The sequence below is a fragment of the Nerophis ophidion genome, linkage group LG12, assembly GCF_033978795.1.
Source record: "Nerophis ophidion isolate RoL-2023_Sa linkage group LG12, RoL_Noph_v1.0, whole genome shotgun sequence".
NCBI lineage: Eukaryota > Metazoa > Chordata > Actinopteri > Syngnathiformes > Syngnathidae > Nerophis > Nerophis ophidion.
The window spans coordinates 16,128,008-16,143,103 of record NC_084622.1 but is presented as its reverse complement, the minus strand read 5'-3'; the positions used below and the strand labels follow the sequence as shown (position 1 = coordinate 16,143,103).

The window sequence follows — 15,096 nt, the reverse complement described above, 5'->3', positions numbered from 1 at the left end:
CTTTTTGTTTTTTTGCAAATAGTATTTAACTTAGAATTTCATGGCTGCAACACGTGCCAAAGTAGTTGGGAAAGGGCATGTTCACCATTGTGTTACATCATATTTTCTTTTAAAAACACTCAATAAACGCTTGGGAACTGAGTAAACTAATTGTACATCATGCAAGAAAGGGAAATAATCCAACTTCAAAAGTGTGTCCCCTCAGATCCCAAACGTTTACTGAGTGTTGTTAAAAGGAAAGGCCATGTAACACAGTGGTAAAAATGCACCTGTGACAACTTTTTTGCAATGTGTTGCTGCCATTAAATGCAAAGTTAATGTTTTTTTTGCAAAAAAAAAAAAAAGTAAAGTTTCTCAGTAGGAACATTATTTTGTCTTTGCAGTCTATTCAATTGAATATAAGTTGAAAATGATTTGCAAATCCTTGTATTCTGGTTTTTTTTTTACCATGACAACTTCACTGCTTTTGGGTTGGTAAATGCAATTTGATAAAATCCGATTGAGAAACTCCTAATTTTGAGGCATATATTTTTGGGCTGAACTCCAAATTTTGAGTTGCACTGTCGCTCCAAATAATATTTGGTGGTACATAAGGGTGTAACGGTACACAAAAATTTCGGTTCGGTACGTACCTCGGTTTAGAGGTCACGATTCGGTTCGTTATTGGTACAGTAAGAAAACAACAAAATATACATGTTATGGTTATTTACCAAAATTTGTGAACAATGGCTTTATCCTTTTACACATTGCTTTAAAATAGCTCTGTAGCTACTTAATATGGGTAACCCCAGCCTCTACTGTAGCATCTATTCTATGCACCTTATATATCAGGGGTAGGGAACCTATGGCTCTAGAGCCAGATGTGGCTCTTTTGAAGACTGCATCTGGCTCTCGGATAAATCTGAGCTAACAATGCTTAACACAATTAGTAATGACTAATTCCACTTGTAATCAAAGTGTTAAAAATAACGTTCAAAATATTAAACATGCTCATGTATTTGAATCCATCCATCCTTTTTCTACCGCACTTTATTTATTTTTATTTTTTTAGGGCTTGCCCTCCTAGGGGTTCTTCAGACCACCAAGCACCGACATGAAAGCCTGTTTCAGGGTTAAGATATATTTTTATTTTTCAATAAGTCTCTCAGTTGCTTTCCAGCAATTGTCTTTTTCTCTTTCGTTCTCGCTCGCAATCTGGCTCCAGCTCTAACCCTGTCCCCTCCTCCTGGCTGCTGCTTATAACAGAGCGACAGGTGGTTAGATAACGAGGCCCAGGTGGGTTGTCTACGCACCTGTCGTTGATTTCGAGGCCGGTCCTGGCACACCCCGCTTCGCTGCAGGCCCGCAGGCCACACCCCTCCACAGTTAGCATCAGAATATCAATGTTATTACAAAGAAGAAGAGACCTATTATACTCTAGTAATGTTGGTCTTATTTAAAAATGCACGCGTTTAGGTGTGTTCAGTGTTGAAAAAAAAATGATATGGCTCTTACGGAAATACATTTTAAAATATTCAGATTCTTGGCTCTCTCAGCCAAAAAGGTTCCCGACCCCTGTTAAATATGAACATAGTTTTAAAATAGGCCATTCATTGAAGGTGCGCTTTATAGTGCGGAAAATACGGTAAGTGTTAGACAATATCGGGATATCGGCAAAAAAGCCACTATCGGACATCTCTACATATAATTGTTGAGTAAAAGAAAATAGTAAACTACAACAAATGGTGAGTCCTCTTTAAATACGAGTGTCATCATTACCCTGCGAATAACTTTACTGTACAAGTCTCTTTTCTGCTTTATTTGTTGGCATTTAGATTCTTCTTCAATTAGTTTTCTTTGACATGTTGGGATGAATTCCATCTTTTTTTAATCCATCCAGTAAGTCCCAGGGTCTCCTGTAGTTTTTGTTCTTACCTTTTGGACCACCTTCTTTCTTCCAGCTGTTATCCCGCTCACGGACTCGGAGCACAAGCTGCTGGCCCTCCATTTTGCCGTGGACCCCGGCAGGGACTGGGAGTGGGGCAGGGATGACAACGATAACACCAAGCTCGCCAAGTAAGTCCCACCCGCAGTAGTAGCATCGGTACGTGTCAAAAGAAGAACACAAAAAGTTAGAACGTCAAAGCCTTGGCCCTTTTTGGGCGGCGGGCTGGGATTTGAATGTGAACATGAGCTCGGGCTGGAGTCACTTCTAAGGGTGAGCCCGGAAAGAAGAAATTGTGATGGCCGTCAGTCATCCTTAGGGTTCCCCCGTGGACGGCGTCACTGGAGCAGCAACACCTGCTCTGATTTCAGGAAGGAGTTTTTATAAGGGGTTTCTGTTTCACATTCCTGGCGAAGACCTCGATGATGAAGACAAAACATGGACCCGGACGCGGGTCACCGGGGCCCCCCTCTGGAGCCAGGCCCGGAGGTGGGGCACGATGGCGAGCGCCTGGTGGCCGGGCCTGTTCCCATGGGGCCCGACCGGGCACAGTCCGAAGAGGCAACGTGGGTCACTCCACCAATGGGCTCACCACCCATAGCAGGGGCCATAGAGGTCGGGTGCAATGTGAGCTGGGCGGCAGCCGAAGGCAGGGCACTTGGCGGTCCGATCCTCGGCTACAGAAGCTAGCTCTTGGGACGTGGAACGTCACGTCACTGGGGGGGAAAGAGCCTGAGCTAGTGCGCGAAGTGGAGAAGTTCCGGCTGGATATAGTCGGACTCACTTCGACGCACAGCAAGGGCTCTGGAACCACTTCTCTCGAGGGGGACTGGACCCTCTTCCACTCTGGCGTTGCCGACAGTGAGAGGCGACGGGTCGGGGTGGCAATTCTGGTTGCCCCCCGGCTTAAAGCCTGCACGTTGGAGTTCAACCCAGTGGACGAAAGGGTAGCCTCCCTCCGCCTTCGGGTGGGGGGGCGATTCCTGACTGTTGTTTGTGCTTACACACCAAACAGCAGTTCAGAGTACCCACCCTTTTTGGGTACACTCGAGGGAGTACTGGAAAGTCCCTTTGTCCTACTGAGGGACTTCAACGCTCATGTTGGCAACGACAGTGAAACCTGGAGAGGCGTGATTGGGAAGAATGGCCGCCCGGATCTGAACCCAAGTGGTGTTTTGTTACTGGACTTTTGTGCTCGTCACAATTTGTCCATTACAAACACCATGTTCAAACATAAGGGTGTCCATATGTGCACTTGGCACCAAGACACCTTAGGCCGCAGTTCCATGATCGACTTTGTAGTTGTGTCATCGGATTTGCGGCCTTATGTTTTGGACACTATGGTGAAGAAAGGGGCGGAGCTTTCTACCGATCACTACCTGGTGGTGAGTTGGCTGCGATGGTGGGGGAGGATGCCGGACCGACCTGGCAGGCCCAAACGCATTGTGAGGGTCTGCTGGGAACGTCTGGCAGAGGCTCCTGTCAGAGAATGTTTCAATTCCCACCTCCGGAAGAACTTTGAACATGTCACGAGGGAGGTGCTGGACATTCAGTCCGAGTGGACCATGTTCCACACCTCTATTGTCGAGGTGGCTGATCGGAGCTGTGGCCGCAAGGTAGTTGGTGCCTGTCGGGGCGGCAATCGTAAAACCCATTGGTGGACACCAGCGGTGAGGGATGCCGTCAAGCTGAAGAAGGAGTCCTATCGGGTCCTTTTGGCTCATAGGACTCCGGAGGCAGTGGACAGGTACCGACAGGCCAAGAGGTGTGCGGCTTCAGCAGTCGCTGAGGCAAAAACTCGGACATGGGAGGAGTTCGGGGAAGCCATGTAAAACGACTTCCGGACGGCTTCGAAGCGATTCTGGACCACGGTCCGCCGCCTCAGGAAGGGGAAGCAGTGCACTATCAACACCGTGTATGGTGCGGATGGTGTTCTGCTGACCTCAACTGCGGATGTTGTGGATAGGTGGAAGGAATACTTCGAAGACCTCCTCAATCCCACTAACACGTCTTCCTATGAGGAAGCAGTGCCTGGGGAATCTGTGATGGACTCTCCTATTTCTGGGGCTGAGGTCGCTGAGGAAATTAAAAAGCTCCTCGGTGGCAAGGCCATGGGGGTGGACGAGACCCGCCCGGAGTTCCTTAAGGCTCTGGATGCTGTGGGGCTGTCTTGGTTGACAAGACTCTGCAGCATCGCATGGACATCGGGGGCGGTACCTCTGGATTGGCAGACCGGGGTGGTGGTTCCTCTCTTTAAGAAGGGGGACCGGAGGGTGTGTTCCAACTATCGTGGGACCACACTCCTCAGCCTTCCTGGTAGGGTTTATTCAGGTGTACTGGAGAGGAGGCTACGCCGGATAGTCGAACCTCGGATTCAGGAGGAACAGTGTGGTTTTCGTCCTGGTCGTGGAACTGTGGACCAGCTCTATACTCTCCGCAGGGTTCTTGAGGGTGCATGGGAGTTTGCCCAACCAGTCTACATGTGCTTTGTGGACTTGGAGAAGGCATTCGACCGTGTCCCTCGGGAAGTCCTGTGGGGAGTGCTCAGAGAGTATGGGGTATCGGACTGTCTTATTGTGGCGGTCCGCTCCCTGTACGATCAGTGCCAGAGCTTGGTCCGCATTGCCGGCAGTAAGTCGAACACATTTCCAGTGAGGGTTGGACTCCGCCAAGGCTGTCCTTTTTCACCGATTCTGTTCATAACTTTTATGGACAGAATTTCTAGGCGCAGTCAAGGCGTTGAGGGGTTCCGGTTTGGTGACCGCAGGATTAGGTCTCTGCTCTTTGCAGATGATGTGGTCCTGATGGCTTCATCTGACCGGGATCTTCAGCTCTCACTGGATCGGTTTGCAGCTAGACTGTGAAGCGACCGGAATGAGAATCAGCACCTCCAAGTCCGAGTCCATGGTTCTCGCCCGGAAAAGGGTGGAGTGCCATCTCCGGGTTGGGGAGGAGACCCTGCCCCAAGTGGAGGAGTTCAAATACCTAGGAGTCTTGTTCACGAGTGAGGGAAGAGTGGATCGTGAGATCGACAGGCGGATCGGTGCAGCATCTTCAGTAATGCGGACGTTGTACCGATCCGTTGTGGTGAAGAAGGAGCTGAGCCGGAAGGCAAAGCTCTCAATTTACCGGTCGATCTACGTTCCCATCCTCACCTATGGTCATGACCGAAAGGATAAGATCACGGGTACAAGCGGCCGAAATGAGTTTCCTCCGCCGGGTGGCGGGGCTGTCTCTTAGAGATAGGGTGAGAAGCTCTGCCATCCGGGAGGAGCTCAAAGTAAAGCCGCTGCTCCTCCACATCGAGAGGAGCCAGATGAGGTGGTTCGGGCATCTGGTCAGGATGCCACCCGAACGCCTCCCTAGGGAGGTGTTTAGGGCACGTCCAACCGGTAGGAGGCCACGGGGAAGACCCAGGACACGTTGGGAAGACTATGTCTCCCGGCTGGCCTGGGAACGCCTCGGGAAGAGCTAGACGAAGTGGCTGGGGAAAGGGAAGTCTGGGTTTCCCTGCTTAGGCTGTTGCCCCTGCGACCCGACCTTGGATAAGCGGAAGAAGATGGATGGATTCCTGGCAGGCAGGGGGTTAACAGCGCCACAACAGAACCTAGTAGAAATGACAAATGTGGAACCATGCACATGATGTTGATGCTTTTTGGGGTTGCTCCATTACTACTATAACATCACCTTCTCCATCTTCTTCTGCAGTCTTATCTTATCTCTGGAGGCCAAACTCAACCTGCTGCACAACTACATGAATGTAACATGGATTCGAATTCCATCAGAAACAAGGGTAAGTTCTTCTTTGTAGCTTTACATACACTTTGGAGCAGGGGTTGGGAACCTTTTTTGGCTGAGAGAGCCATGAAAGACGAATATTTTAAAATGTATTTCCGTGAGAGCCGTATAATATTTTTAACACTGAATACAACTGATGACATGTGTTAAACAGACAAGAAGCAAGGAATTACAAACCCCGTTTCCATATGAGTTGGGAAATTGTGTTAGATGTAAATATATACGGAATACAATGATTTGCAAATCCTTTTCAACCCATATTCAGTTGAATGCACTGCAAAGACAACATATTTGATGTTCAAACTCATAAATTTTTGTTTTTTTTTTGCAAATAATAATTAACTTAGAATGTCATGGCTACAACACTTGCCAAAGTAGTTGGGAAAGGGCATGTTCACCACTGTGTTACATCACCTTTTTTTTCCAAACAGCACTCAATAAACGTTTGGGAACTGAGGAAACTAGTTGTTGAAGCTTTGAAAGTGGAATTCTTTCCCATTCTTGTTTTATGTAGAGCTTCAGTCGTTCAACAGTCCGGGGTCTCCGCTGTCGTATTTTACGCTTCATAATGCGCCACACAGATGGGTGATCAGGTCTGGACTGCAGGCGGGCCAGGAAACTACCCACACTTTTTTTACAAAGCCACGCTGTTGTAACACATGCTGAATGTGGCTTGGCATTGTTTTGCTGAAATAAGCAGGGGCGTCCATGAAAAAGACAGCGCTTAGATGGCAGCATATGTTGTTCCAAAACCTGTATGTACCTTTCAGCATTAATGGTGCCTTCACAGATGTGTAAGTCACCCATGCCTTGGGCACTAATGCACCACCATACCATCACAGATGCCGGCTTTTGAACTTTGCGTCGATAACAGTCTGGCTGGTTCGCTTCCCCTTTGGTCCGGATGACACTATGTCGAATATTTCCAAAAACAATTTGAAATGTGGACTCGTCAGACCCACTCTTCCACTTTGCTTTGGTCCATCTTAGATGATCTCGGGCCCAGAGAAGCCGGCGGCGTTTCTGGATGTTGTTGATACATGGCTTTCGCTTTGCATAGTAGAACTTTAACTCACACTAACAGATTTAGCGAACAACTGTATTTAGTGAAAGTGGTTTTCTGAAGTGTTCCTGAGCCCATGTGGTGATATCCTTTAGAGATTGATGTCGTTTTTTGATACAGTGCCGTCTGAGGGATCGAAGGTCACGGTCATTCAATGTTGGTTTCCGGCCATGCCGCTTACGTGGAGTGATTTCTCCAGATCCTTTGAACCTTTTGATGATATTATGGAGCGTAGATGTTGAAATCCCTAAATTTCTTGCCATTGCACTTTGAGAAACGTTATTCTTAAACTATTTGACTATTTGCTCATGCAGTTGTGAAAGACTGAGCATTTTTGGGAAGCTGCTTTTATACCCAATCATGGCACCCACCTGTTCCCAATTAGCTTGCACACCTGTGGGATGTTCTAAATAAGCGTTTGATGAGTATTCCTCAACTTTATCAGTATTTACTGCCACCTTTCTCAACTTCTTTGTCACGTGTTGCTGGCATCAAATTCTATTCAGTTTAAACATCAAATATCTTGTCTTTGTAGCATATTCAACTGAGTATGGGTTGAAAATGATTTGCAAATCATTGTATTCCATTTTTATTTACATCTAACGCAATTTCCTCAACTCATATGGAAACAGGGTGTGTATATATATATGTATATATATATATATATATATATATTAAAGAAAAACTTGAATTTCATTGAATTCTAGCTATAAATATACTCCTCCCCCCTTCAACATGCCCCCCATCCCGCACACCCGACCCCGCCCACCTCCAGTCTCCAGAATTCAGGGGTCTCAAGGTTGGCAAGTATGCTGTAGAGATGAAATGAATTGTGAATTGTTTTGATCCATGCAGGCTCCCCTGGCTCAGCCTGAGTCCCCGACTGCGTCGGCGGGTGAAGACGTGCAGTCCCTGGCCGAGTCCATAGACTCTGACCGTGAGTCCGTCGGCAGCAACTCCAACGTCAACACCGGAAAGTCCGGCAAGGACAAAGACAAGGAAAAGCAGCGCAAAGACAAAGACAAGAACAGGGCCGATTCCGTAGCCAACAAGCTGGGCAGCTTCAGCAAAACCCTGGGGATCAAGCTGAAGAAGAACATGGGAGGCCTGGGGGGTCTCGTGCATGGCAAAATGAACAAATCCAACTCTGGCTCGGGTCGAAGTGGTGAGAACGGCGCGGAAAAAGCCAAGAAGAAGGACTTGAAGGCGGCTAAAGGAAGCAAAGACGAGTCAGGACACTCGGCTAGTTCCACGTCCTCGGAGAAAGCCACGAGCCCCTCCCCTACGGACAGAGACAAACCCTCTAGCTCCTCCCCTACGGACAGAACGGACAGCACGGGGAGGGCCTCGGGGGACAAGAGCCTGGAAAACTGGAAATACAGCACGGACGTCAAGCTGAGCCTCAACATCCTGCGAGCCGCCATGCAGGGCGAGCGCAAGTTCATCTTCGCCGGCCTCCTCCTCACCAGCCACCGCCACCAGTTCCACGAGGAGATGATCAGCTACTACCTAACCAGCGCCCAGGAGCGCTTCAGCCAGGAGCAGGAACAGAAGCGGAAGGAGGCGGAGAAGAAGCCCCCGGCTCCGAGTGAGGCGCCGGCCAAGAAGGGCGAGCACGAAAGCGTCTTCCAGAGGGAGCGGTCGGACAGCTCTCCCCCGGAGAGCTACTCCCCGGCCCCGGCCCGCCATACCTACGCCCCCCAGCCGGCGGCGGGGCTGAAGATGCAAGGCAGGAACAGTCCCACTCCTCTCGTCTCCCACCCACCAACCCCGCCCGTATCCTCCCGCCCCGTCCCCGCGCCTTACTCCTCCCCCAGTTTTGGTGCTAAGCGACCCGGGCCAGTCCCTGTGTCCGCCCACTACAGCCATACCCCGCCCATCCAGAGGCTCAGCGTCATCCACCTCCAAGATGTCAACGTCACGCCCTCCATCTTCCAAGACCCCTACAAACCCGTGGTGGGCACCCTCAAAACCTGCGCCACCTACCCGCAGCAGAACCGCACGCTGTCCTCGCAGAGCTACAGCCCGGCTCGCCTGTCGGGGGTGCGCACCACCAACACCCCGGACTCCCTGCCCTACAACATGCCCGCCGAACACAAGTCCCACACCTACACCAACGGCTTCGACGCCGGCGACATTCACGACTGCCTGAAATTTGCGGACGAGGACAACTCGTCGCACACGTGGCTCAACCAAGACAAAACCAAAGGGCGGAGCTCCGGGAGTCCCCTGTTCTGCTTTCAGCAGCGCCGCTGCAAGAGGGACAACTGCTCCTTCTACGGGAGGCCCGAAACGGACAACTACTGCTCCTACTGCTACAGGGAGGACGTGAGGCGCAGGGAGAGGGAAGGCAGGGTGCAGAGGCCCGCGTAGCCGCCGCCGCCGGTTTTGCATCCACGACAACACAGTGAACCCTTTTTTTTTTTTGTTTCTGTCGAAGAATCTTCCTTGTTAGTCAAGATGAGGGAAGCCGTTCACACAGGCCCCTATTCTCCATGCGCTTAAGGGAGAAGAAAAAAAAAAGGTTCTCGCTATGCAGAGAAGTCTGCTGTCCTAGCGCTTTCATTTAAGAACAAACCTTAAATGTGGCGTTCCCTTTCAAATCCGGCCTTCCGCGTATTCTCCCATCCACTCGAGTACTCTCATGTCGCGCTTGAAGTTAAGACGAAGCGTACGCCGCACACAGTCAAGTGAAGTCAATTATATTTATATAGCGCTTTTCACTAATGACTCAAAGCACTTTTACATAGTTAAAGTTAAAAAGTCACACAAACATACACTAGGTATGGCGAAATTATTCTCTGCATTTGACCCATCAGCCTTGATTACCCCCCTGGGAGGTGAGGGGAGCAGTAAGCAGCAGCGGTGGCCGCGCCCGGGAATAATTTTGGGTGATTTAACCCCGATTCCAACCCTTGATGCTGAGTGCCAAGCAGGGAGGTAACGGCTCCCGTTTTTATAGTCTTTGGTATGACTCGGCTTGGGGTTTGAACTCACAACCTGCCCATCTCAGGACGGACACTCTAACCCAGGGGTGTCAAACTCAAATACAGCGTGGGCCAAAATTTTAAAATGAACAAAGCCGCGGGCCAAGGTTGAACAAATTAACCTTTTAATAGGGACCCAAACAAGTTTTGCATTGAATATTAAACGAGCAAGGCTTTTATAACTTTATAGTGACATGCAAAATCGATTTTCATGTGCAAGAGGTTCTGGGTATGTGTTCCGTTGTGTTTATGTTGGGTTACGGTGCGGATGTTCTCCCTAAATGTGGTTGTCATTCTTGTTTGGTGTGGGTTCACAGTGTGGCGCATATTTGTAACAGTGTTAAAGTTGTTTATATAGCCACCCTCAGTGTGACCTGTATGGTGGTTGACCAAGTATGCCTTGCATTCACTTGTTTGTATGTAAAGTCCACATATAGTATGTGACTGGGCCGACACAATGTTTGTATGGAGAAAAACCGGACAGGACGACAGTTTGTAGAGTACGTTGAATGCAGTGCCTTTAAGGCACGTCCCCAATGATGTTGTTTGGGTGGAAATCGAGAGAAATTCGGGAGAATGTTTGCCCCGGGTGATTTTCAGCAAGGGCACTGAAATTCAGGAGTCTCCCGGGAAAATCGGGAGGGTTGGTAAGTATGAGTATTAGCGCTGAATGCAGTGTTATAATACTTGCGGGCCAGCTCTAATGTTAATTTGATATTGCCTCAAGGGCCAAATTAAACTACACGGAGGGCCAAATTTGGCCGGCGGGCCAGAGTTTGACACCCATGCTCTAACCACTAGGCCAGTTAGATGTCCGATAATATCAGACCGCCGATATTCCATCCATCCATTTTCTATAACTCGTCCCTTTTGGGGTTACGGGGGGTGCCGGAGCCTATCTCAGCTGCACCCTGGACAAGTTGCCATATCGGACGATAAATGCTTTAAAATGTAATATCGGAAATTTTCGGTATCGGTTTCGAAAAGTAAAATGTAGGACTTTTTAGAACGCCGCAGTGTACATGGACGTTAAAGGCCCAGCCACATAATATCTACAGCTTTTCACACACACACAAGTGAATGCAACGCATACTTGTTCAACAGCCATACAGGTCACACTGAGGGTGGCCGCATGAAGAACTTTAACACTGTTACAAATATGCGCCACACTGTGAACCCACACTAAAATAAGAATAACAAGAGAACATCAGCACCGTATGAACAAATACGCAGAACCCCTTACAGCACTAACTCTTTTTTTTTCTTTTTTATTAAATGAACTTCCATCCATCCATCCATCCATTTTCTACCGCTTATTCCCTTTTTGGGGTCACGGGGGGCGCTGGCGCCTATCTCAGCTACAATCGGGCGGAAGGCGGGTTACACCCTGGACAAGTCGCCAATGAACTTAAAAAAACAAAATACACTTACAAGTAGTGCACCAACCCAAAAAAAAACTCCTCCCCCCATTCACACTCATTCACACAAAAAAAGGTTTTTTCTTTCTGTTATTTAATTTCTGGTTCCAGCAACATAAAGTCCTTGAAGCACACATGATTGTGTGTCCACTAACATTTTCAATAATTACTATTTTTATGTAATGAACTTAAAAAAACAAAATACACTTACAAGTAGTGCACCAACCAAAAAAAAACCTCCTCCCCCCATTCACACTCATTCACACAAAAAAGGGTTTTTTCTTTGTTATTTAATTTCTGGTTCCAGCAACATAAAGTCCTTGAAGCACACATAAATGTGTGTCCACTAACATTTTCAATAATTACTATTTTTATGTAATTGTTTTACTTTATTCAAGAACATGTTTTCTTGATTTATTCATCTTATTTATTTATTTTTTTATTTTTTTTTAAAAAAGGACCTTATCGTGGCGCAGTGGAAGAGTGGCCGTGCGCAAACCGAGGGTCCCTGGTTCAATCCCCACCTAGTACCAACCTCGTCACGTCCGTTGTGTCCTTGAGCAAGACCCTTCACCCTTGCTCCTGATGGGTGCTGGTTAGCGCCTTGCATGGCAGCTCCCTCCATCAGTGTGTGAATGTGTGTGTGAATGGGTCAATGTGGAAGTAGTGTCAAAGCGCTTTGAGTACCTTGAAGGTAGAAAAGCGCTATACAAGTACAACCCATCTTCACCAGACCAGGTTGTCAATGAAATTAGATTATTTAAAGGGTTCTTAAAACCAGGTCCAGTCCAAATTATGTCCAGGTCGGGCTCAGCAACACACACCTGTACTTGTACCCCCCCACCACCACCACCACCAAAGTAAATGTCACAGATGCTGCCCATACCTATGTATGTGTGTATATACATATATATATATATATATATATATATATATATGTATGTATATATATATATATATATATATATATATGTATGTATGTATGTATGTATGTATATATATATATATATATATATATGTGTGGAGGGAGGTTGTGATTCGCACACTGCAGGTATGAAGATCAGCAACCCCTTCTGGGTGGCTGGAGACAGCGCACCCTCAGACGGGGGCGTGGCATGGGCAGGACGGCGAGACGCAGCTGGCAGGTGATTAGATGTCGCAGGTGGTACGCCTTAATCTAATCATCTGTTGTCTTTTTAACAGTGATCGGGCAGCAGAGCAGGAGGCGGTTGTTTGGAGAGACTGAAAAGTCAATGATGAGAGATTGAGTTTGAACCAACGTGTTATATTAAAACCTGTCAAACCTGACCCACTGGTTCCCAGCGTGCATCTGTGGTACTTGTGAGTAAAGAAGCTTACAATTGGCGCCCAACGAAAACAGAGGGAATCTGCAATGTCGTCACCAAGCCCAATTGAAGCGCTGGGGCAGCTGTTGGCAGAAATATCGACCGCAAATCACCGGCAGATGGAAGCGATGCAAGGCCAAATCGCGCAGCAGAGCCAGATTCTGCAGACGATATCGGAGAGGGCCGGAGCAGAAAAACACGCAACTGAGAGGACGACTTTGACGGCAGTAGGCATGCACAGGATGGTGGAAACAGAAGATCCCCATAGCTTCATGGACATGTTTGAGATCACAGCCAAGTCGTGCGGCTGGCCGGAGCTGCTGCCATTGTTGGTGGGAGAGGCGCAGCGAGCGGCGCTCAGCCTGCCACCAGCGTCCCAGATGAGCTACCGGGACATGAGGAGGGCAGTGTTAGACCGGACGGGAGGATCCAAAGAAGACTACTGAATAAAATTTAGAACCATGAAACTTGGTCAAGATCAGCAGCCTTTCGTCCTGGGCCAACAGCTGACAGATGCTGCAACCCGGAAGAAAAGAAGAGGTGATCGAACAAGTGATCCTGGAACAATTCCTGGAGGCGATTCCGGCGCGGACGTCAGCATGGGTCCGCTACCACCGACCACAAGAGCTAGCAGCAGCGGTAGCCTTGGCGGAGGACCACCTGACGGTACAGCGGGAGAAGGCTGCAGGAGGAACGGAGCGGCCAGTACCAGCGCCGCGCAAAATGCGGTCACCACCAGCAGAGGCAGCCCAGCCGTGGACCAGGCCACGAAACATGAATATGTTTTCTCCTCCGCAGGGCCCGGCCGCAGCAGACACTGCGTGTTCCCCGCAAACAGCACCTCGAATGCCGGGGCAGGTGTGCTGGAGGTGCGGACGGCTAGGTCCCCTGCAACGGGAGTGTCCAGCAATGGAGGTGGGGCAGGTGATCCAGGTGGTCGACCCTCCAGCCTCCTCCCCGGGACCGGGAGAGACATACTATGTACCGGTAAGGATACAAGGGTGGATTCGGGTTGTGAACAATCCATGATTCACCAAAACCTGGTTCGACCCGGGGTATGGAGTAAGGTTACACGGGTGCAGGTTAAATGTGTGCATGGGGATATTCACACGTATCCCATTGTGCCGGTGAAAATTTTGTTCAGGGGGGTAAAACATAGTGTTAAGCTGGCAGTAAGTTCGCGCCGAGCGCACCCCTTAATCTTGGGAACAAATTGGCCGGGATTTAAGGGGTTAATGCAGCAGTGTGCAGGGGTGCGTTCACGGACGGTAGGCAAAGGGGATAACCGCGCTGTTCTCATCGGCGACGCGAGATTTTCCGACGCGGGGGAGGGGGAAGGGGGGCCGGTGGGGACTTCCCAGGAGGTTTCCCAGGAGGTTTCCCCAATGGCGCCCCACGGATGATTTTCCACTCGAGCAGTCTCGAGATGACACTCTGCGCGAGACCTGGGACCAAGTGATTGCAATTGATGGGCAGCGGGTTCGTCCGGGGATAACGCGGGATTTCCCTCATTTTGTATTGATTAGGGACAGACTATACAGAGTGAGCCGTGACACTCAGACAGGGGAGGAAATTACCCAATTGTTGGTACCAAAAAGCCGTCGGGAAATGATTTTCCAGGCGGCACATTTTAACCCAATGGCCGGGCACATGGGATATGATAAAACACTTAATCGGATAATGGCCCGGTTCTATTGGTCAGGCATTCGGGCAGACGTGCACCGCTGGTGCGCGGCATGCCCGGACTGTCAATTAGTCAACCCTGCGGCCACACCTAGAGCACCTTTGAGGCCATTACCACTCATAGAGGTCCCGTTTGAACGAATTGGCATGGACCTCGTCGGGCCATTTCACCCGAGCACCCAGGGATATCGCTTTGCACTATTCCTGGTGGATTATGCAACGCGCTATCCCAAAGCAGTGACACTGCGCTCCATCTCTGCAAAGAGTGTCGCGCAGGCACTGTTTCAAATTATCTCCCGAGTTGGAATCCCGAAAGAGATTCTAACGGACCAGGGCACGTCCTTTATGTCACGCACGTTAAAGGAGCTGTACGGTTTATTGGGGATCAAGTCTATTCGGACTAGCGTCTACCACCCACAGACAGATGGGTTGGTGGAGCGGATGAATAGAACTTTGAAATCTATGATCCGGTAGTTCGTACACGAGGACAAACCAAATTGGCATAAATGGTTGGATCCCCTGTTATTTGTAGTGCGGGAGGTTCCCTAGGCCTCAACAGGATTTTCTCCATTTGAACTATTGTTCGGCATTGTTGGACCTAGTTAAAGAAAGCTGGGAGGAAGGTCCAAGCCCCAGTAAAAATGAAATTCAGTACGTCATGGACTTGAGAGCAAAACTCCACACATTAGGGCACTTGTCACGTGAGAATTTGCTCCAAGCTCAAGAACGTCAACAGCACCTGTATAACAGGGGAGCGCAACTTAGACGATTTTCACCGGGAGAGTAAGTACTTGTGTTACTCCCAACATCCAGCTCCAAATTACTCGCCAAGTGGCAAGGACCCTTCGTGGTCACACGACGAGTGGGTGACGTGGAT

General features: G+C 49.1%; 1 protein-coding gene across 1 annotated transcript in view; it reads left to right on the top strand.

Moving 5' to 3' along the window:
- Positions 1-15,096, top strand: part of otud7a (OTU deubiquitinase 7A) — a 132,653-nt gene that overhangs the window by 113,884 nt on the left and 3,673 nt on the right. The window contains exons 11-13 of the mRNA XM_061916938.1: positions 1,941-2,055; positions 5,633-5,717; positions 7,641-9,192. Of these exons, the coding sequence (XP_061772922.1) occupies positions 1,941-2,055; positions 5,633-5,717; positions 7,641-9,158 (1,718 nt within the window). The 3' untranslated portion in view covers positions 9,159-9,192. The remainder of the gene's footprint in view (positions 1-1,940; positions 2,056-5,632; positions 5,718-7,640; positions 9,193-15,096) is intronic.